We start from the raw sequence: 24,529 nt of genomic DNA, 5'->3' as shown, positions 1-24,529 counted from the left end.
TTCCCTGCTCCATATGGAGCTCCAGACATTTCACCTGGAGGCTGTACTAGATTTTGCTGTAGCGATCGCACTTCCGGAGGCCAAAACTGTCATTTAAGGTTCCTGGTGCATCTGTCTACGCCAGGCTTTTCACTGGCACCGGGAGGGTGTGAATAACAAATTGGATGCACCTGAGATTCAGATGATTAGTGTGTTTTGTGAATCTGGGCGACTTGTAAGCAGATAGCTGTAGGGATGGGGAGGGCTAAACAGCTACCCTGGGTGAATCTGTGCTCACACCTTGCATTTGGGATGTGCGGGGAAAGCGCGAGCATCCCGGCAGCCTGAACGTGGAGAGTAACAAATATTTCATCCTGCCTTGTCATTGATTAGAAAAGAGCCTTTAATTTCATTTCACCCCATGTTGTGATTAATTTGCATTCTTTGTCAGAAGTTAATGGAGTTTTTTATGGTTCACTCTGAAATCCTTGAAGACATCAGAGTTGATCTGATGTTTATACAACCGCCAGCGGAATTTTTTCATTTGATTGATGGAGAGCTTGATGTTATTCCAAACGGCTTTTTAAGCTGTTTTTAAGAATTATTTGAATAAAATGCAAGCAAGATATTGTTATAACGATCAAGATTATCTGTTAAAAATCTGTTTCAAATAAAGAACATGATAAGTAGAAAAAAAGATCAAAAAGACAGGAGAAATGATGAATACAGAAGATGATATTTGTTAAGATATATAATCCAAGGATTCAAGTAAGTTATTTCAAAATGTAGTGAAAGTAAGAGACACCTTAATTTCAGGTTTGGTTTTTTTATATATATATAAAGAGTTTATTTTTGCAGCATGATAAATAATGGGAATGAATTAGTAAAGAATTTAGTTATAGTTAGATTTTCCCCTTTCTTTTTATTCTCCCAGATTTTTCACCTTCATTTTACCAGCAATGCGAGCACAGAGCACTGGTGTCTCTAACTCGGAGAGACAAGACTGTCAGGCCTGTTAGTTCAACAAAATGATGACATACTACTCATCTCAAGGAAGAGGCATTCTTAAATCCCACTGCAAAGAAAACATAAGTGGATAATAGGAAATTTTATAGCCCAAGAAAGCATTCACTATAGACCTGCCATTGGTTTGCTTTATAAGAAAATACACAGGTGAAAAATCCTTGGTGAAAGGAATCTGCTTTTTGCTCCTCCTGTTAGGGAAAGGTTTGTATTTTCACCAAACCCCAGCATATAAAAAGCATGAGAGAGACGATGCAGAATATTCTGCGTGTGCTGGGCCAGATCCTCAGCTGGAGCAAATCAGTTCTGCTGCTCCAGGGAGATCAGGGGACAATGCAGACTTACACCAGCTTTGGGACACGGCTCTTTTTTTCAGCAGGAAAAGATTTTGCAATTTTTTTTTTTTTTTAATCATTATTATTATTATTTCAGATACCAAAGCTGGGGGGGTTTTGCAAGATTTTGTTTTTATTCTTTCATCAGCAAATTCTACCCTCGCTGTGATTTCTGCAAGTAAGATTTAATTATAGGTCAAAAAGCTACTGTGCAAGCGCTTCCATTTAAAACAGATTAATTTATTTGCTGTATCTTAGTTTGCTAAATAATTGCATGGTTTTAAATGAAGTTGCTGCTTTCTGATCCCTGTATTAACGTGGTCTAAGTTCCTTTTTGTTATATGTAATCCATACTATTGACCAAATTTGGCCTGGTTTCATTTAAATGTAAGCAGGTTGTCAAGGAAAAAAATATTTAGTTTAACTTGGCATGTAAAGTAGCCATTTTACTGTTGTTTTTCCAATTGACAGAAACATCCTTTAAGCATTCATTTATTTTGTGAGAATAAATTGAGGATTGGTTACAGCATGTTTCCTAGTAAGAAAGAAATGTTTTTTCTTCCACATATATCATTATATCTAACCATTTAAAAGACATTAAACACTGTTCAAATGCTAATGCAAAAAAAGTGAATTAAATTATTGTATAATATCTTAAATATGATAGATTTGTGCAAATATTTTTGCTTTTATAATATATTCCAGAAATCACTGGCAATATTTTAAGTCATCTGCTATTATTTTAAACTCTTACCAATTTCTTAATGTATCTTTCAGATACATTTTGCTTTATTATTTTTTCTCCTTACTTTTAAAAAGTTGCTGTAAAATTTGAATTTAGTTTTAGTTTTTCCAGAGGTGTTTTCTTTTCTGAAAATGGAGATATTTTAGAAAAAAAAAAAATCTCTATTAGGAACCTGAAGTATAAAGACTTATTTATATTCTTTTTACTTTAAACTTCCTGTCTGATTTTTTTTTTTTAATGTAAAATTGTTGTTTGAATAATATGGTCAAGCTTGGAAATGTAGGTAACAAGAAAATCCCGATTTTATAATACGTTTTAAGAGTGGATTATTAGCTTACGATCTTGGAAGACCGATGTATATTTTTTTGCTTTCTAACCCTAACAGTTACAGGCAGTCTGAGGGACCAGGGATTAGGCTGTGATTTTGTGACCATCATTCCAGGACGTGTTCTGTGCCTGTTCCCCTGTCTTGTGTAAAACCTCATACCTGGTCGCGCTGACATCAGCTTCAAACCTGTGAATAGTTCGATTTACTACAGTGGGAAAATTAACTACTACAGATAATCACCCGTGGGTGCATCTTCACGGTCAGGATGTAAGTTTGTGTTTTCCAGTTAGTTATGGCATTGTCACCCTTCACAATTTGTACTGAATAAGAAAACGGCCTAATGCAGCGAGCCCTTTTGTTGCTCCATGCAGTTGTTATCTTGCCTTCACAGCACAGGACTGACGGTGCTGAGACTTTTTTGACCGCAGAAGTTGAGCGAGATCCTGAAATGAAATGATCTTTGTTGCCATGAGAGCTACTTACCAGGAGGGGGAAAAAAAACCATCCAGGAGGAAATACTGAAATCTCTTCTGAGAGATTTTGCAGACGTGTAAGGATCTCCTGCGTGAGTTGGTGCTTCTGTGGAATGGGAGATGTTCCTGTAGTGCTTGGAAGGAAACATCTCTCCCAATTACAGTTCCTGCACTTCATGCCGTTGAATGACTTGCCTGAATGAAAACTTAAACCTGGGAGATCGGCTCTCCTTAGGAAGAAAGCTAGCTGTAGGTGGATTGATTTGTGTGGTTGGTTGTTTTAGGTGGCCGTTTGCAAACTGTCAGCAAATACTGGATTTACTGAAAATGTACATCTTCTGCGCTCTGAACAGGCTCTCTTTGCTGGGATGAGGAGGAGGCATGGTTCCTCCCAAGTCACCCAGGAACTGGAGGTGAACTGAGACAAGGGTGCAGCAGATCCCTGCTCCGTTTTGTCCGTTTCCTTACCAAGGGTGCAGCTGTAAGAGCTCAGAAATTAATTGTGGCTCTTGGCCTGTTTGAGGAGCGAGAGTACCTGCTCCTCACTGGTCTGTGAGGTTGTAAGGCACTTCTGGAGATGGACGTAGCGGTCCCAACATTTGCTCTTCGCTATGTCCATGGACTGCTAATGCAGGGGTCTCCACCAGAGGCTGAGGGCTGTGTTTCCAACATGCCTTGTGCAATGCTACCTGTGGTGGTCAGTCGAATGACATAGAAGAGGATGCTCATCGCATAGCGTGGTGCCTTTCATTGCCCAAGCCCGCTCAGCACCTCAGTTTAGTTAGAAAACTTAACTCGTATACCCAAATTTTTGTTGTTTTGGGTTATTTCCTTTCATTGCCCCTAGAATTGTGTTATGTGTAGTGATGACAATTAATTTTGCAGCTCTTCGGAGAAAGCTCGGGATTTTTCTAGATGGCTTCCCGTGACAGGCTTTAGCAAGTGACATTTTTACCCATTTTGTTTCAAGCTAGAAGGGACTTGCAGTGGTGTGCTTATGGGGAGGGACAGTCCTGATGGATATTCATCCGTGCTTTTCAACACTTCTGGCTCTTGGAGGCTCTTGGAGGCACTTGCTTCCTTAAATGATTTGTTCCTCTGGTTTTCCTCATTGCAGAGTATAGTGGTAGTTGTGTGTGTAACGAACATGAGGAAGAGATGCAGGAGCGTTGGTGGTTATGTCGTCCTTGCTCTGTCTTTGGTCTAAACACCCCAGTTCTTTCAGTCTCTCCTTTCCAGATTTCTGGCTGTTCTTGTGGCTTTTCTTTGAACTTTCTCCAACTGGCCCGCAGCTCTCAGGGGGTGCGCAGACTTAGACACAGCACTCCGGTGCTGCATGGAGAAAGGATAACCTTTTGTGACTTCAGCCTCCCTGCCTCCCTGGACATCCCACTATGGTGTTTGTGTCCCCTGTCCCCCCCCCCCTTTTTTTTTTTTTTTTTTGCATCATGACATTATTTCCTCTCAGCTGTGGTCAGTTTCTCTTCCATCCCCCCCCCCCCCTTTTTTTTTCTTTTTTTAGCATCATGACATTATTCCTGCTCAGCTGTGATCAGTTTTCCTCTTCCATAGCATCCTCTAGGTTCTCCCGGTATTCCTCTCTGTTAGCATGATGGTCATTTCACTAAACTTGATAAACATGGGTGGCATTAAGCAAGAACTGGTTAGAACTAAACCCTGTGCCTTTATTTGGTTTCTGGCTGACCACCCTTTGTTCTTCTTACTGCACTTTTTGTGATGCCTGAAACAAGGTCTTAAACAGCAGTTTGCTAAATTTACTGTCTTTCCTAAGACTTGCTTGTCCCACATTCCTGCTGACTGAGGCATGAGCATCCTGGTCCTGCTCCAGTGTAGCAGTTATTATTGGCTTCTTACACTCCCTCCATAATTTCAACAGTGTGTAGTTTTTCATGCCCACTTTGTTGAATTGTGTTACTAAACTCTGGTAAACAGATTTCTGTGACAAGTGGCTGCAGTTCAATGGTGGATGAAATAATCTCTTTATATAAATTCGTTTGTAGACCTCTGGGAAAACCAGCGTAATATAATTGTAAGAATATATTTAATATTAAGGTTGTTGTGAATTGTCTTTTTTTTATTTTGAAATTATTTTTATCCTTTTTTTTGTCCTCTGTTTTGTGGCAGTGATTGAAGTTTGCCATTTGCAAAACCCACAGACTGGGGGAGGGTGTTCAGAATGTCAGGAACAAATTAGTGGGGTCAGTCTTCCTGGCTTTGGTGCTTTGACTTCTTTCAGAAGTATAACTATTCAGTTTTGCAAGACTTTGTAAAATATGTCTGAAGATCATGCTTTCATTCCAGAGGAAGAGTAAAAACCCATGGTGGTGAAGACCATGTGGAAATGCAGTACGCTTACGTATTCCTTTTCCATTTATATCAGGGCAGAGACAAAGCAAGTCTGTGTTGGTCATTTGCCAATAGGAGATGTTCGTCGTTTCTGCTGTTCAATAAAACTTAACCTTCATTAGTAAAGATTAAGAGTAAGTTATATGTACTTTTAAAATCCACAGTTTCCTGGATTAGGAAAATAAATGTTCTACTGTGAAGCCTCCCTTAAAAATCATAACTGTATGATTTGTTGGTATATGTATTTTTCTATTTAAAAAAAATATCACTAGCCTGAAAAGCAGTATATATGTAAAGAGAAAATTTGTTAACTGATATGGGAAGATCTAACCCTGGGTCACCTGCAAATCTCTCAAACAAGAGCTCCAGGGCAAGTCCTAATTCCAGAGAGTAAAAGCAAAAATTAAAGCTATAGCTAGTGACTCCTCTAAGTTACCCGGGGTGGATTCATTTGAGTTTTGTTGATTGTGCTTGTGAATATAATGTGAAAGGGATGGTAGAGGTCTTCTCAGCCACTTCCCGTCCAAAGTATCTCCATGGAGACAGAAATATAACCTGATGGTCTGTCAAAAGTTGCTTTTCATAACCAGAGGCATTCATTAAATAGTAGATGAAGCAGGAGGCAAACTTTTGCATTTTTAACCAACCTAAAAAAAAATGCCATTTGGAGAATGCGTTTTATGGAGTAGTTTATCCAGATACCACTAATATTCCGTGACCTGAGAAACAGACTGTTAACATGATAGATTTATTTATCATTTGCCCTGCTTCTTCAAATTATAAACTATCACATGCAGTAAGTAAAAACACAGCAAATACAATACAGGTTCAAAAATATTAAATAGCTGATCTAATTCTGCAAATTCACACAATTTCAGTTGCATATGAAAAGCTTACAAAACCTTCTGACCAACTGGGTTTTCCAGCGACGAGCAGGTCAGGGGCTTACACATGTTCTGGCATGGCTGAGGAAGCGTGTTGCTGGTTGTTTCCAAGATGAGAATGATGTTTTAACGAGCGCATCAAAGCATTCCTCGATGCTCTTAAAATGCACACTGTGCCTTTTTTGTCTTCCTTTCAAGCAGGATTTTCAGTTGTGTCACTGCTACCATTTCACTATTTGAAATTCTTCATGGAAAGTACAAAAACATGACAGTGACAATCTCCTTCCCGATCGCTGAGTTTTTTGAGCATCGCACAGGGGATGCGACATGCCACATGCTCGAGCTTTTGAGCTGCAGCCACTGCACTTGGATCCCTCGAGGTGAACCTGCCTCCTAAACTTCTATCTCCTAGTAGTGCATGAAAACCAGACAGGGGAGGAAAAAAAGGAGCGTGGGTGAACAGGAAGATAAAACATTTTATGATGAGTACTTTTAAAATGTTCTTAATGTGCTATAAAACCGGATGCTTCACTTTTTCATGAACTGTGTGCAAAAGGAGAGGCACTGACTGTAAAGTTGTCGTCAGTTAGGTTTGGTTTATAGTTGCAGAGGCTGCCCAATAATGTGATCTTGGAAAAGGTAAACAACATAGTTTTAACAGTGAAAAATATGCCTAATATAAATACAGCTAAGTTCATTGCTGTTCAGAACTTGAAAAATACGACTGTAACGTTGCATTTTCTAGTGGAGTTAACAGAGGAGCACAGTGCAGCCTTACAAGCAGTATATCTGAGACAGAGAAAATAGGTAATACATCTAACGGGGGAGTCTCTGTGGCATCCGCATAGAGGAAAGCACAGTAGCTTTATTTAATTGAGAAAATGAATCAATTACAATGATGTTGCATCATCAAATGCAAGGGAAATAGCAGATATGTCATTACATCGGGTAACAGTGTTAAAAAGTAATTGAGTGTCTTAAGCATTTTGAATCAATTCCAGGTACTGGCACAACTACCTTAATGCAAAATTTATGAAGATGATCTCAAAATAATATGTCGCCATCAAAATTGTGTAATAAAACTCGGTAACGATGTGTGTGTGAGTGAGCACACGGCTCTCCCTCTCGCAGAAGCTGGGCCTGCTGCTCCGGCGGAGAGTTGCAATGTCACAGGAAGAATTCTGTAATACTTCGATTTGCGTTGCTTTATTTTTCATTAGAAGCACTGAGCGCTTTTATTAGAAATAATATTTTAAATCTTGTTCTGAAATTGGATGTAATCATATCTGTGCTAAGGCTACAATATATGATCCTACCTGTATTCCTTTTCATGACAAGACCTATTTTCCCAGTAAGGAAACGTGACTGATACTCTGTTTGGATGAAAAACTGAATCGCCTGTTCATGTGTGCTAATCTAAAGGAGCTCCCAATGATCCCTATTGAATAAGCTGGGTCTATTTTGTCATTTAGCATCTGGAAGTGAAGTATGAAAAAAAGTCTTTTTATATCCACAGAATATTTTGCTTATTAGCAATAATGCAAAACAGCAAATTTATTCTGTGGAATTGTAGTAGACTGACATTGACCATTAAAATATATAATGGGCTACTTCTATCTGTTTATTATATTCTTTTCTTCCGTGGAAAAAATAGAATTATACACAGAAACCTTATGTGTATATTTGTACACTCTTAATACAATAGTGAAAGACTTCACGTGCATAATACCAGCTCCTTTCTTAGTGCTAGTTTTCAACCTCCTCTATATTACATTTTACTACCTGTAAAGTATCACTAGAGGATCCTGCCTCTGGCTGGGTATTGGGGGAGAGCGCTTCCAAAGCTGATGGCAGCCCTACAACATTCATCATCATGGCACTATACAACAGAGAATATTAAATGTAAGGGGCAAGCCAAATAAACTGCGTTAGAACAGAAGACAGCATTTTCACTAAGGACTGCGTTCTGTTTGCATCGTGATTATGTTGGGTTGCAAGCAACTTTGTGTCTGTTTAGGAAAAATATGTAATCAACATTAACACCCATTAGAAATGGTATGCATATACAAGTTATCAGAATACCAGCATCCCTAAATTCAGTGAAATATTTTGCATTAAGTACCTGCTCTGTGTTTGGTGTTTAATTGTTTGTATTGTCATTCTGCCTTTGTTTCTTTTTGTAATCGAAAGGTGCTTTGCCAATATGGGCCAGGATATTTTGTAGCTCTCTGTAAGCAATCGAATGGTCTGTTACTACAAACTGTTAATTCATTTCCCAACCAGATTGGTGCTAAGAAGTTTAAGAAAGGCTCAGAGATGACTGATAACAAGTCTTTCCTTTGCCATTTAAAACAATACAAAGTTCATCAAACTTTCCAGCCTCACAGATGGCAATGCTCTGCTTATAGTCAAAGCAAAACTGGGTTGGAATATATAAGAAACTTGGATAAAAGTGGAGTATTAAAGGCTTTCCTGAGCAGCGGTCGATACTTCAACCACATAATTAAAGTTTTCTTCACAAAAAAGGGATTGTGAGCAGAGTCTGGCAGTAATCCAAAATTCTAATTTCTGACTATGATTTAATTTCAATTTTAAATAAATCGGTTTTTAATTTAAAAAGAGTGAGCTTCATAACATTAGCAATGATTGCAACATTAAGCCCAGTGTTCACAATCTAGCAATATAAAACATTATTTATATCTGAATCGTAAACAGCCTTTTGAAATGGATTATGGTTTTTCTTCCTATTCTAATACAACCTGGAGGGTACTAAAAAGTGTTGTGTGAAATTAACATTCTGCTGACTTTCGCCTATAAATGAGAAGCGAGCTATTAACATTTGTGTATTTTCATTATGTAAATTGTGTTAACACATGCCCACAAATTGCCACCAGCGATGCAATAATTTTCTCTCAGTGATCATAATGTGTCCAAGTGAGTCATTTTGATTATGACATGCTAATTACATATTGCCTTTTTTCAGATTCAGAAAAACCAGGGATCTTTAATGGTAAGCTTTATGAGTTCAGAAAAAAATTCACTTTTCTTTTTCCTGATGGCTGCTTCCTCTGCATGCTTGAATGCCTTGTTTTAAACTTAGCAAATTGCATTTTGAAGAAAATGCAAACCTTTAACTGCCTGTATTAGATTAGGTACCATTAGAAATAATAGAACATCCTGAGCATCAATGTTTTTATAAGAGTTTGCTGCTGTTGATTAATCTTGCTATATTTTATTGCATTAATGATTTTTTCTTTCCACTCCACTGTAAAGATATTGCACATAGGCTAATACTTTTTCCCTCTCTTCTTTCCATTGCAGCCTCTCCAGTTATTGCAGTGCATTGTTGATGAGGTGAGTCGTCGTCTTATGTGCTTTCACTCCTAAAGTCATTCCTAATGGAGTGGAAAGCTTATATTTTGTTTCCTAATGAAGCACAATGCCCAACATCCTCAGAGCACAAGTTGCCTTGTGCAGCTCGGAGTTGTCGAACATGAACTGGCCCTGTCCCACTTTATGCTGTTTTTCTACTCTTAATATTGAGTCTTTGAAAGACTCAGTCGTCTCAAAGGCTAGTCCTTTCAGCTGTTTAGGCCCTAAAGCCTCAACCTCGTCGTGTGAGTTGATCCTGTGCGTTTGCCAGATGAGCGGGAACACAGACGTTCAAGTGGCGGCACGCTTTATAGCGGGCATGTTTAGTGCGGTTTAGATAGGCAAAAGGGTGTTTTGATAAGGAGAGAAAACCGAAGTGTAAGCAGGAAAGCATCTGAATGTCATCTAACCGTTTTTATTTAATCAGAAGGACAAAATAAAAAGCTGAGATGTGGGAGATCCAGGTTTGAACAGCAGACTGAATTTCAGTGGCTAACGTCACATTTCTCGATTGAAACACTTCTTTGCAGCTCTCGTCTCCCTGCCCTAATTGAGGCATAAGCAGGGTTCGCAACTCTTGACAGTAAGGCAATAGCCAAGGGCAGACTGCTGTCAGTTTTGCCTTGTTTTTAACGTTTAATAAGATGATGGTGGTAATTAGGAAGTTTGAACGAGAGAAAAAAAGCCATAACTTTTTAAAGACTTGCCTCAGCCTCTAGCAGAACATCATTGCTGGCTCGTCAGGTTGGAGTCGCTGGGTGTTAACGTGTCCATTTGGACCGTTCAGCTAGCTCCAGCCTGTCCCGTGTAACATGTTTGTTTAGCTTGATGTAAGCTCACAGCAAGTGTGATGCCCAAGTACTCTATCTCAGTTGTATCTCCATCTGTAACTGCTGCTTGTATGAACTGCTAAACCTGCCGCTCTTACCTGTGGTGAACACTTTTGTCCTTTTATTAGAGAATGACTTACTGACTTAGCTGAACTTTTTAAAAGTGGTATTTGGGCCTTGAGGGATGCAGTTAAATTAAAATGAACAAGTATCCTTTGTGTAAAGGAAAGAAGTTCTCCCAGGCCTCCAGCAGTGCTAGCTCTTTTACCTGGCTCTTTATGGTGGTCTGGTTCTTTGGGAGGTTTTTAGGCAATTCTGCTTCTTTCATCTTTTTCATCCATTGTTATTCCTGTTAGGTACATCTTTGGTCGAGGCGTGGAAATTCCAAAGCACCAATGCTGTATATACCAGCAGCAAAAGGCCATCTCTATCCTAAAGAAGTTAAAGGTGCTTATATTTATACTTGTGTTTTGCTACTGCTTGACAAACTACCTTTAAATGGGCTGGTACTAGTGCCTATATCTAAGCTCAGTATTCTAAAACAGAGCCCTAAAGAGCTGCACATTATGGTAGAGCTTCTTGCAGCTTTCATTCTTTTCCTCAAGAGTAGAATTGCTCCAGTCTTCTTACAAAACTTTAACCAAGGAACTTTGTGCAGGCTGTAAACATCTGAGTGCTGAGCTAGCTTTAATGTTAGTGTTTTGGTATTTACTTGTTTTAACTTATTTTATGTTCCGCAGTATGGCATGGAGCCATCATTCTCCTGAGCTGGTGGTTCAGAGTGCGCTGTGCTTGTGGGCACGTTAAGACTTCAGGTTACAGAGCACAGCTCAGCTGAAAGTTCTTTAAGTGCAACTTGCTTTGTTTTGCAACACACTCAATGTCTAAATGGAAGTTGCATGCCATAACGTTTAGAGCCTGGGGGGAAGAGGAGAATGGATTGGCTCTGTAGTGTTATTTGCTCGGTACGTGTGTATTGTTAGAGGGTCATTTAATAAGATATATAGTGTTTAGATAGGAGCTGCCACACCTGAAAGTGCAAATTCTTGGCATGACGGTGTCTTGGAAGACATTTATATTAAGGGTTATTCTGTTCTAGCTGATGGGTAGCGTTGACTTTAACAGATCCTCCTGCCACCCCCAGCCCTGTCCTGTGTACAAAGACCTCAGAGCAAAATGTGTTTAACTTGTGACTATTTTTTTTTTTCCCTCCTCACTTTGTCTTTTGTAAGACGTGCCTCCTGGGGAATAACAGAGGGACCTGCTTATTTGGCTAATACGCACTCTTCCTTCTATGCAAGGACCTTTTGAGAGGGAAAGTCTCTTTATTATCTGGTAGTGTACAGCTGTTGTTGCTACCATGAGTATTAAAGATTAGAAATGCTTAGTGTTGTAAGACTGATTATTTTGGGTCAAATTTTCCCCTTGGCTGTAAGGAGGTCCTAAAACTCACAGAAGGTAGGAGCAGAGCCCCTCTCCTGCAGCTATGCAGGAACCCCATAGGAACCCCCAGATACTGGTGCAGAATTCCCCACCTACCCTAATGACGATCAGAACAGCAAGGAGTGACGATCTGTAGCTCTCCTCTTCTTCCAAACAGATAGTGCACAGCAGTGCTCCCATAATGGCACAGCTTCTGGGTGAGCCATAGTGTCATAGGATACAGGAGGAACAGATCTGCAAGGGTGGGATCGAGCTGCCTCAAGGATCTTCGGTCCCCATGCAGCTTCATGCCCTAGTAATAATTTGCTGAAGTTGTTGCAGTTGAAAACTCTGGCTCTTTTTTCCTCAAGACCCTTAATATGTCTTTTTGTGTGACAGAGAATGGTTTGGACTTCTGGCTCCTAAAATTGTGAATAAACAGCTCTGTGGACGAGAGAGTTTCTTGAAATTGGGTCTTTGCTAGCAGCGTGCTTACCCCAGTCGTCCCCCCTGGAGCTGGCTAAAAACTCCAGAGCCTGATATGGGACAAGCTAGAAGTTGTTTAAAATGATGAAATGGAGACCTTGACTCTTTATAATAGTTGCTTGTTATATTGGTAGTCATTGGGTTTTGTAGAACTGTTCCATGTTCCACCAAAACACAGCAGGAATCCAGAAGTTAATGTTCTGTTCATTCATAATCATTAATTCATAGGATTTATTGATGACTGAACTAGTTAAGAGGTTGCTTCTGTATTACCTAGGTATCCTGGACTTTTCTCAAACTCTGTATGGTGGCGCACTATGGAATAAAAACTGTCCATGGGAGTTTTTAGATGTTCTGTAGTAGTGAGATTTTTGGAGCTGTTTTTAAACTCTTAGTGAAATATATGAGACGTAGCAGGTCACTTTGGCAGTTTAAAAAGTCTGTCTGTTCATTTTCTAGGACTTAAATTTACTTGCAGAAATTATGCAGAATGAATAAGTGATTTGAGAAGCAGGATAATTTAACAAAAAAATGTCAGGTACAGGTCTTCCTCTCAAATCACAGTAAACTATGCCGGACATTTTTAAAACTCACAGAAGATAGGAGCAGAGCCCCTCTCCTGCAGCTATGCAGGAACCCCATAGGAACCCCCAGATACTGGTGCAGAATTCCCCACCTACCCTAATGACGATCAGAACAGCAAGGAGTGACGATCTGTAGCTCTCCTCTTCTTCCAGATAGTGCACAGCAGTGCTCCCATAATGGCACAGCTTCTGGGTGAGCCATAGTGTCATAGGATACAGGAGGAACAGATCTGCAAGGGTGGGATCGAGCTGCCTCAAGGATCTTCGGTCCCCATGCAGCTTCATGCCCTAGTAATAATTTGCTGAAGTTGTTGCAGTTGAAAACTCTGGCTCTTTTTTCCTCAAGACCCTTAATATGTCTTTTTGTGTGACAGAGAATGGTTTGGACTTCTGGCTCCTAAAATTGTGAATAAACAGCTCTGTGGACGAGAGAGTTTCTTGAAATTGGGTCTTTGCTAGCAGCGTGCTTACCCCAGTCGTCCCCCCTGGAGCTGGCTAAAAACTCCAGAGCCTGATATGGGACAAGCTAGAAGTTGTTTAAAATGATGAAATGGAGACCTTGACTCTTTATAATAGTTGCTTGTTATATTGGTAGTCATTGGGTTTTGTAGAACTGTTCCATGTTCCACCAAAACACAGCAGGAATCCAGAAGTTAATGTTCTGTTCATTCATAATCATTAATTCATAGGATTTATTGATGACTGAACTAGTTAAGAGGTTGCTTCTATATTACCTAGGTATCCTGGACTTTTCTCAAACTCTGTATGTGGCGCACTATGGAATAAAAACTGTCCATGGGAGTTTTTAGATGTTCTGTAGTAGTGAGATTTTTGGAGCTGTTTTTAAACTCTTAGTGAAATATATGAGACGTAGCAGGTCACTTTGGCAGTTTAAAAAGTCTGTCTGTTCATTTTCTAGGACTTAAATTTACTTGCAGAAATTATGCAGAATGAATAAGTGATTTGAGAAGCAGGATAATTTAACAAAAAAATGTCAGGTACAGGTCTTCCTCTCAAATCACAGTAAACTATGCCGGACTTTTTTTTGTTAAATTATGGTATTGGGCTTTTAATGGCATTGGTTCTGGGATTATTTTTTTAATGGCAAAATTAGCGAGGAACATTGTGTGAATAGGATACACGCCTGCCAGGACCTTTATTTTTTAACATGTGGTAACTTATAGTGAAATCTGATCCAGCTACAAATAAGACACGCTCATTTAAGCAACAGTCCTAATCGTAGCAGCATCTCCCACCACAATAAGACTCCTGCTTCTGGTCCAAAGATGAGGACAGGCTACTTGTTAATGTAGTTCATCCTGCAACACAGCCAGCAATAAAGGCAGTCTGCTGTTATTTGAGAGCTGAGAGTAATTTAATATTCTAGCACTCAACTTAGTTTGTCTCCAACTCACCGAAATGTTATATGGAAAGCACTGAGCAGCGCAGATGAATCCCTATTGGGAAGGACATGCATCGCTTGCTGTGCGTGCAGTCTTTCCAGAAACACTCCAACATGAAGGAGAATGGAGTCCTGCTGGAAGCAGGAGCCATTGCCTGGCTTGGAAGATGTCCTGGATGCGGCCCGGTGTTTCATGATCATGCAGCCAAAGAATTTGCAATGCAGTCTACTCAGCAGCGGGATTATGCTTCAAAAGCGCTGGGTGCATTTTTTAAAAAAAAAAGTTTTTGTGATTGGAATCTGTTCCAGATGATAACTTAGAAATATAAACAACAGAGCCCCAGAATAATATCATTAATGTTGCAGACCCCAGAAATGATGCATTGGAGAAATGCAGGCCACCCGATTTCACTTAGTGGGTTGACTTATGAAACCTAAAGATTGCAAGTAAAATTAGTATGCTTTTTAACCTCTCTTGCTGCTCATGGTTCCAGGATGCCTCCCATGATTTTTTTTTTAGCTGACAAAAAATTTTAACGGTTCCCTGCTTACCCTCCAAATCTCCAGCAACCTTCCAGACAACCTACATGGTCCAGTTAAGTGTTCTCTTTGCTGATGTCTGCAAGAGTCACTCAATAAATCAAATTCCACTTCCAAGCAGAGATTATGAGAACCGTAGCCTTGATTATAATTATGCATTTTCCTTTTAATGTATTAGAAAATTCTCAGTTTAAAAGGTAAATGAGGGCGCTCTAAATTTTCAGTTTGGTAAGCAGTGGGTTACTGGGCTCTGCAACTCTGCAGCAAAACGTGGGGTTAGGTTTTCAGGAAAATCAGAACTCTGATCATAGTGTATTTTTGCGTTCCTTGCAGTCAGCTGAAAAGTGGCATTGTTTTCAAGATTCTTCCAACCTGTAGTTACTCATTTCCCTGTTATCTTGTTGTCAAAATATATTATGTAGGAAATTACTGTTCAGTATTTCTAAAGCCTTCTAAAAATGTCATTTTTCCTGATTGCTAGTCAGATCAGCGTTTAGTAGAACGCCTAGGTGATTGCAGCTTGTCCATGAAGATCCCAAAAGGCCAAACCCGACAGCTCTGTGTTTTTCAGCATGTCAGCTTCCCATCTTTTCGATCCCGTGGTTTTTGGCTTTAGATGTGGCCGGAGAAGGCTGGATAGACAAAACTTGCACTGTGGAATGCATCCAGTAGGGCAGTCCTCCTGACTTAAGCAACTCCTTTAAATTTTCCTCTAGCTCTCCAGGGCTATTTTGTTTGACCTTTATTTAGTTAGGGTATCCCTTCTAGGAAAGCAGTTATTGCCAGCCCCTTGGGTGGTTGCTGTAAATCGGGTTTCACTGTACTGGAGCAGTTGTGGTCACAAGCGCTGTAGTTAAGCATCAGCTCTGGTTTCTAACCCTTTCTTCTTCGTAACCTGAAATAAGTTAATTTTGGTTTCAAAGATTCCATAGCTTGTCTCAGTGTAACAGGGACTTAGGTGTTGGGTTTGGCTTTTTTTTTAAACTACTGAATTAGGGAGAAAAAGAACTCAATTTTTGTCCATCAGTTTTAGTTAAATTATTGTATTATTCCAATTAGAAGATTGAGGAGTGAAGACTTTCAAGAGCAAATCCTATTCTTACAAATAGGAGGCAGCATTGAAAAACCTGCATATTTTGATGAGTCGGGCAGAAATTTAAAAGAAAAATTAATTAGTTGTACTCATGAATCCTTACTCTGATGGCTTCATGAGTAGTGAGAAGCTTTCCATGAGTTTCTTGAGCATTTCTGTTAAGTGCCCCCACAGAGATACTCGGTCTCACAAGACTGCAGTTTAATCTAGCTCAAGGACTTTACAAACTCCACAAATCAAAGACCTCTTTTTTTTTTCTGTTTAAATTCGTACTCTAGAAACATTTACCAGCACCAGTTAATGCTAACGTAGTGTTAATGCTGAGCTATGAAGCATTTCAGTGTCAATAAATTTTCAGATTTTCCCATGGAAAAAATAACTTGCACTTAATACATGTATCCTATATAGTTGTTTCTATTCCCTTCTTTTTTTACCTTGTTAAATATATCCCTCTATTTATTGCTACAGCATAGCCTTAAAAATTCACAGGATGTTCAGCTTGATCAAATAACACAATGAAGACTGTTGCCTCTCGAGTGCTGAATTTCTTAACCTTATGCATCAGTGCTACATTTTGCTATTTCTATAAATGAAGTAGAAAACTCCAAAGGCTCAGAATGAAACAAGACTTTGTTTTTTTCTTTGGGAATTTCTCTTTAGAGTCTCATGTTTTGTTTTAAATATGTGAACAGCTATATTTAACCCTGAAAATTTCTGGAGTTTTGAAGACTTCTATGCAAGAAAAGCTGGTGTTAGGATATACACACGTGTGTGTGCATGTGTACACAAACCCGCCATAATTTGTCCTGTGGATAAGTTGGTTTAGGGTATACTTTTATTGAGACAGAAACTGTGACCTTACTAGTGTATGAGATTCAGAGACTTATATAGGAACAAGGTAAAACCACAGGTAGGAATTGCTGAATAATTACCTTTAGACCAACCTGAGCAAGAACCTTCCCAAGAGGGCAAGCTCATTTAATGGTTCCTAAAACTCAATCTTGTGGATGTCAATGGTCATGCTTGATTATTTGCAGCAGTGTTTTATGAAAAAGCAATAAAAATGCATTGGGAGTGTACAGAGGAAAAAGGGAACAATAAATGGTTTTAGTTTTTCAATTGAGTCCCTTTGGTGTGGACAGGTAGAGGCTACGTTTCATGCTGCTGTGCCTTAGCCATTTGAAATGTGCGTGTGTGTGTGTATCTACCCAAAACACTGCTGTGCTCTGCTAGCTTATGATCGACAAGAGACCAGCAATGAGAGGAAAAAATTCTTATGTTTGTTTTAGAGAGAAAGCAATTACAGTTACGGCTAAAGGATTAACCTGTTTTTCCAGCTACCTGTACACTTATCTGCAAGGCCCTTTAGAGAGCCACGCTAACAAGCACAAAGCTTGGCGAGAGGTAGAAAATGTCATGTTGTAAACTCTAGATTATTCCTGATGTTAATTACACTCTTCTGCTTCTTTCCTTCCCCCTTCTGGGCTCTGAAAAATATCCCACAGTAGCAAATGCTGCTGAAGTGACAACCGAATAGCCCCAAGTATCTACTGACTTATTTAACCAGAAACATCTGCATGCGTTCAGTATGAATGTAGGTTATGCATACGTGATATTTTCAAGAACTTGGGGAGCAGGTAGCGCTGCTGAGAGAATAGCTGGTTCTCACGTGATTTGAGGTGTTAAAGCTAGGCTGAGTGTTTTGGTGGATAAAACACTGGCCTTTCGACCTTGGTTCCCGTCCAGCTAGAGATCTGGAAATAAATGAGTTTACTGCTGACACTCCAATCCCAGCAGACGAAACTTCACACCAAAATGCCCCCACGTATAATTTGTCACATTTGGCATCTGCTACTAAGAAAAGAGCAAGAAGCAACCTGGCGCAGAGATGTAATCATCTTTCACCTTCCTGCTGGGGGTGGGAGTGTAACAGGGACAATCCAGAAGTGCTTTCAAGTCTGGGCCTCTGAGCCACCTCTAGACATCGCTGTCTTCCGCAAACTTGTTACTTGTAGGAAATCACCTGCCATTAGCTTTGTGCAAGGCTTTTGAAGTAGGTTGGCTAGAAAGTCAGAAATGGATTTTTTTTTTTTTTTTTTTAGGAATGCTGTAAAAGAAGGTTGTCCTTATAGGAGTAAATCTGAATGTGTACAATATTGTTCTTTGCTGGTCTCATTGAAACAGCCCGGTAACTGCACTGCATTTATTACATGTAATTGCACCTGGCAGCGTTTCTGGTGCATCTGAAACTTAAGTTTGTCTGAAAAAAATCACTATTTAGCCACAAAGTAAAATGCAGCTACTGTATAAAAATAGGTGTATTCTTTGAAAGCTTTAGCAAAAGAGAAGCTGGAATGCATAAAAATCCTTTAATCCTAGAGATTTTTTAGGCCAAAGTGATAAGCCAGAAATGCTTTGTAAAGCACACACATTATTTATTAAATAGTGCCATTTCAGCATCAATGGCCAAGTTGCAGAATAGGAGTATCTGCCCAGAGGAGATGATAATTTCAAAGACAGGGTGTGCTGGGGAAACCCAGAGGAGAGAGGAACTGAAGTTTGGTTTGCTCGGTTCTGCTAACTTCCCTCTTGTGGCCATAGAGCCATAGGACCATGGCATCTCCTTCTGCACAGGCTTCACACTGAGGAGAGAGTATTGCAAAATAGCAGTAGCTGTGGGGAATGGGAAAATTTAACCCTTCACAGAGAGGGAGTTAGCAGATGAGAAGAGGGAGTAAAACCTATTTGCACCGAGTGTGGGGATCCACTGGGAACACCAACCTCTGCCCACAAAGTGTAGCTGAGCTCGTCTTCGAACCTGCACGGCTGTGCAGCCTGGCTTTCTTCTGGAGACGTCTTGATGACAGGCTGCCATTGTTCTGCCCCGTGGCTCTCCATCGGGCTGGCCCCCGAAGGAGGAGGTAGGAGGGACACAGGTTTGATCTTAACACATAGCTGGGGGCTTTGCCATCGCCTTCTTGAAGGTTTTAGGTAGAAAGCTGTATTTGCTGATTTTCCTGTTACAGGGAGATTGTGGGCTTTCTCTTTCTTCAGAAAGGATGTGATAAATCTCAGACTTTCAGTTGCTTTGAGAAAATATTTCACTCTCAAGAAATTGTCTGTTGAGGTAAGACCTCTGAAGGTGTGTAAAGCATGGGATGCTTTTGGTGTATATTGCCAGTCAAGAACTGCTCCCAAATTTCATTGACGTAAGAGTGTTTCCAAAGAAAATGAGCAACTCAGAGCTGTATCTGTTGAATTTGCTTCTTGAGTTTGTCCAGGTAAACCTCCAAGCTGGACAGAAAAGAGGGGAAAGGTGCCTTATCCATATTTATTTGTGGGTTTGCTGGACATTATTTCCTGAGCCTCAGTAGCATCTCTGCTACTGCTCTGCTTAGTGAGAGCAAACAGATCAGGAGACATTTCGAATAATAGGTTTGAGAAGTAGGTGAGGATAATGCTCGGACCTGTAATTCAAGCTCTTATTGCGTAAGTTGCAAAGGATTGGTTGACTTCTGGACATGCTATTAGGTGGTTCACTCTTCCTTTGTTCAGACCTGTGAAAAAAAAAAAGAAGATACAGGTAGTAATTTTATCACTCCCTTCAAAAGAGAGGGCTTTTGGAGGGATTGTCTCAGTATTCTCGTTCTCAGGTCTTCGTTTAGATAATGTGACTTCCCCTAACTCCATGGAAGTCAATAAGGTTTATACCAGAGCCTTGGCACTCTATAAATTAAATATTAGGAGCAGTGTTTGAAGTTTAAAGCCCTCCCTCCTCTTGCTAGCTCAGATTTTCTGCTGCTGTGCTTTTTTCTTTATGCCTGAGCACCTTGCTGACAAATGCTAATAACAGAACGCCAAGAGAGGGTCCGGTCGGAGTTACCACACATTAAACATTCTGAACTTGTCCTTTTGCTCATAGATTGTGCATAATTAATAATTAAACGGTTTCAGTTGTAATGGGTTGACCTTCTTGAACTGTTCATTATTCACGAGGCAAAGGCATCACTCAAACTTTTTTCCTATTGCCCTTCCCCGTTCTCACTGTGTGTGCAGAGTTCAGCTGGTTTTGAGAAATCAGAGGCTGATCTTGTCTTCTCCTGCAGCAGATCCCAGTTACGGAAATGTTACTTGGATGCTTAGGGAAAGAGCCAGTCTTGGGAATAAGCTCCCTGGGGATGTAAGAGGCCAATGGTACATTGACCCTTACAACCGTTTGTGTCTTCACTGCCATTTTAGCAGCATCCCAATATATAGGTCTTCATGATATTGGTTAAAAGATACAGTATTTAATGAAAATGAAAGAATCATTTCCCAGTTTAAAATGAGTATACCTATTCCTCACTCCTTTAAGGAGTGGTTGGAGTTGGTTTTCTACTTTTTTTGCCTCTATAGTATGATTTCATTGTGCAGGTGGGTAAAATAAGGCAGGCCATCGGAGTACAGCTAGGCCGTTCCCTATGGTTACATCAAATGTGACTGCATTGCATCACACAGGCAGCGTAAACTTGGTAGAGACGTGTAGCTTTGCTTTATTTCCTCATATTCCCATCTCTTTGAGTATCAGCCAAAGTCGGGGAACTTCAGGATACAGTACAGGATGTATTTACTTTGTGTAGTTTGGGAAATTTTTGCTTTATACCTGATACAACAACATTGTGATTGCTCAGGTTACAGAGGTAGCAATATCAACGCTTTCTCTCATTAGAAACAGCTCTAACTACAAAATACTCTCACCCTTCTACTACTCAAATAGTCTTGCATAGACCAACATCAGAAATTGAAATATTTTGGTCATTGTTTTCCCTGGGCAGATACTGAATGGATGTTTTCTCTTTCTAACTAAGGTAAAATGCAGCATTCAAGGCAGCTTTTCAATATTTACCTTTGGAAGTAGTTGAGGGTCCGTACTTTCCTGGTTCAGCTAAAACCAAAACCTGCCTCCTTCTCCCCTCTTACCTATGCTGTAAAGTAACAGTTGGCTCTTATGTACAGGAGTGAGATTAAAGTTTTTATCTGCACTGATCTTTTTGCCCTCAAACACACTTGCCAGCAAGTATTTCCTTGAGATTGATGCACTCTCCCAAAAGGCTTTCAATTTGTCAGGCAAATAGCCAATAAATTTGTGGGCGCCCAGTCTAAAATCCATGGGAAGACTGTATTAAAGCATCTAGTTTTCATACTGAGATCCAGTTTGTGTTCATCTCCACCCCACCCACCCGCCCAGTCTCTTCCTGAGCTCCTGAGAGCAAACCAACCAAGGCATGGCCATGACTGACCGGTCTACCGCAGAAGAGAGTAGGCCTGGATGGGGTTGAAATACCTGCATTGTACAGAAAGATGTGCCAAAAAAAATAGCATTTTACATTTACGTTCATCCAGGTGAAATTTTCTTGCATGCTTGTGCAGGAGCACCTTGTCTTCTGGCTGTGCTGCAGTACAGGAGCTGCGTGGTCAAGGTGTTAATACTGATGGAGCAATTTCTTCCCTTGCCTGGGTGAACCCTGATGCCACCTTAGCTTGGGATAGCCAAAGTGAAACGCTGGTGGCTTCAGAGCAGTTCATCAGCTTCTCCTCCCCTCTCGTAATGGAGTTTCACTCTATTATGGGTCCGTCATCTCTTTGTGATTGCAGAAATTATCACCTACCAAATTAGTGTGAAGTGCCGTATTCCTGTCCTGTTCCCCAGCAGGGACTGATCCGAGCTGGCAGCCCCATTAGAGGGATGTTTGTAAGAAGCTCCTCGCTTGCATTTTACTGTAAATAGCCGGGGTAGATTGCTGGGCAGAGCCAGTTCCTTGGGGAATGGGCTCCGATTGCTTTGCCCCGTAGTTTTCAAAATGATCTGTAATATGCGCCCAGAGTATTTCATACCTGTTCTGCTTTGAGTCTGTCCCACCTGGGAGAGCAGCGTTTGGCACTTCAGGTGGAAGCCCAGGAAGGCTCTGCTGCACGAGAGAAAATGACAGGGAGAGGCAAAACCTGCTGGGCTCCACGCTGTATGAGCAAGCCTGACATTTTGCTCTGCATTTTCTGTATTAAGATGAATAATTTTCATGCGCCGTTCTTTGAAGTGGAGAAAGTTTAATTGCACTGCTTATTTCCTTATGTTCCTTCCACTCTCCAGTGGAAACCTTCCTATATTGATGTCATTTATAAGTTTAGAAACAATAACCTCTCCCTCACCCGGTCTAAGTTCAAAGAGAATTTGAGCATGTTATATCAAACACTCCTTGTATTTAATAGAAGTCTTTGAAAATTGTAAAGCAATTTTGGCTTCTCCTTTTACTCTTCAGTTACTTTTGATTTAATTGTATTTTCCAGCAGTTTCCAATTGTTTGAATTGGAAACAAAGCCTTAATAAGAGTTCTAGTTAATTTTCTGTCTTGTAATTACCGATCTCATTTTTCTGATAATTGGCCACAGCAATTATATGTATATTTACTAATCACATAGGAGGCTCTGCAGTTGTGTCTATCTGCCACCATTGATAATGGCACACACATTGCAGAGGTGCTTTTATCATCTTCTTTTTTCCACTACATCAAAGCTATTTCCTCGCATTCTCAATAATGAATACATGCATGCATTTGACACAGTTGTGTGCTAGAGAAATTGTTTGGCTCCCACCAAATGCTGCACGCTCCGAGTTTCTTGCCTGCAGCGCTGGAAGGTTGTATGTAATGATATATTGCTCATCCAAATGGCCAAAGCACTCCAAAGCACAGTGAGATTAAAATAAGTCATTCCTTTGTTAATTTAAATAGGTGCATGTATCATACTTTGCAGGGTACTTTGTGTAGGGATGTCAGGGAGGAAAAAAGCCGCCGAAAGGTATTTTTAATAGCAAATGAGAATAGATGAGAATGGAGTCATTTGCAGCTGCCTGTTTTATGTGGCTCTCTTGTTCCAACTGTAGGTCTAATGAGATGACACTGTTAAAGTACTCTGCAGTGTAATTTCATTACATCCTGAGCTGTTACACTATAAACACAGTGGAGCTCTCTGTCATTCTTGGAAAAACTCCTAAATTCGTAAAGCCCTTCTTTGCAAATGGTGATGTTGTTTGTTCCCTGTTTGTAGGGTTTTTTTCTTGTGCTCTTAATTTTTTATTTATTTCTTTTTCTTTCATAAATACTGGGTGGTTATTCTCACTGGCCTGGTAAATCCTACATTTTTTCCTCTTAAAAACACAGTGGAGCTCTCTGTCATTCTTGGAAAAACTCCTAAATTCGTAAAGCCCTTCTTTGCAAATGGTGATGTTGTTTGTTCCCTGTTTGTAGGGTTTTTTTCTTGTGCTCTTAATTTTTTATTTATTTCTTTTTCTTTCATAAATACTGGGTGGTTATTCTCACTGGCCTGGTAAATCCTACATTTTTTCCTCTTAAAAATTCTTTCGCCTTTACAATCTAGAACAGACAGCATGAGGACAGCCTCTAAAATGAATAAGTGTAAACAAACATGAGTGTAAATAAATAGCAAATGCAGTGAAAGAAACAAAGGTCAACACAAGAATAATTTCACAGCTCTTTGTTAATTACAAGACCATTTGTGTGTTACTTAAATAATCATTAATTTCTCATTTACACTTTCCCTACCTTCCTTTTTACCCTGTGGCTATCATTGTCCTTTTTTCACCTCCCCTCAGTGTCTTTCCACATGTTTTTACCCATTGTGTAATACTCATTAGTTGAAATTCAGTGTTTTATAACACATTCTCAGAAGAATTTGTACCTTTCTCCCTCAAACTCTCTGTGTGAAAAGGGGGTTTTGTCGCTTCCTTGGGTTTTTTCCTTTTTTTTTTTGTTTTGTTTTGTTGTCGCTGTTTTTTTTCTCTCCTTCTAAAAAAAATTATCTTCTCTCCTTCTGACTCTGTTTCTTGTTTCAATCCAATCCCAGGAATCGCCCGTCCTTCCAGCCGGGGAGTTCTCTGAGCCATTTGTACACTTCATCACTCAATGGTAAGCTCAGTTTGCAAACATGCCATGCCCTCAATGTAAATGATACATGCCATTAACTCTGCAGCTCTGCGAGACCTTATGGCTTTCCTTGCATCCTTTCTGAGAGAAGAGGGACTTGGGGGCCTTGGGCAGATGGGGCAGCAAAGCTAAGCAAACTGTTTAAATTATGTAAACGTTATTTACACAAAGGGTCGTAAAAGTACTTACAAGGGTTTTTCCTGTTTTAATAAACCTGCCCTGAATGTGGGTGCAGTCTTGTGCGCTGAGACTCCTAAGAATTCATCTGGGGGTAAAAAGGCCACAAAGACTCATGCGTATAATATCATTATTCAGGGCTTTTTAAAATATTACTTATAAAATTGCCTCAATATTTAGAAAGGCAAGCGGCCTTGATTAATTCATTGGCTTTTCAGTAAGTAATTTTTACTGAGAGTCGTATTTTAAAACACACCACTGGGTATATTTTCTTTCCTTAAAACTGAATAGTTCATTGAAAACCTTTTAAATTAAAGGAGAACTGGGGAGAGGAGGAATCTGTAGAATAAAGAATACAGTTCTTGAGTGACTAGAGAATAAAAATATTGGGGGTAAGCTATCCTAAAGAAACAAAGTGAAAGGAAATTTTTTTTTCAACTGTCTCGTTCCCTGCCCCCCCCCCAAAAAAAAGGGGGGGGGGGGGGGGGAGGGGGGTAAGGACCCCACATC

The 24,529-nt window shown here is 40.0% G+C and overlaps 1 protein-coding gene across 1 annotated transcript in view; it reads left to right on the top strand.

Annotated features, from left to right (window-relative positions):
• The window catches only part of MAP2K5 (mitogen-activated protein kinase kinase 5), a 138,448-nt gene that overhangs the window by 86,475 nt on the left and 27,444 nt on the right, over window positions 1-24,529 (top strand). Inside the window, exons 17-19 of the mRNA XM_009280409.2 lie at window positions 9,118-9,144; window positions 9,456-9,488; window positions 23,763-23,824. Of these exons, the coding sequence (XP_009278684.1) occupies window positions 9,118-9,144; window positions 9,456-9,488; window positions 23,763-23,824 (122 nt within the window). The remainder of the gene's footprint in view (window positions 1-9,117; window positions 9,145-9,455; window positions 9,489-23,762; window positions 23,825-24,529) is intronic.

This window comes from Aptenodytes forsteri, unplaced genomic scaffold (genome assembly GCF_000699145.1).
Source record: "Aptenodytes forsteri isolate BGI_AS27 unplaced genomic scaffold, ASM69914v1 Scaffold83, whole genome shotgun sequence".
In the NCBI taxonomy this organism is placed as follows: Eukaryota; Metazoa; Chordata; class Aves; order Sphenisciformes; family Spheniscidae; genus Aptenodytes; species Aptenodytes forsteri.
Note: the sequence above shows the minus strand (reverse complement) of the source record. Positions and strands in the feature narration are given on the sequence as shown.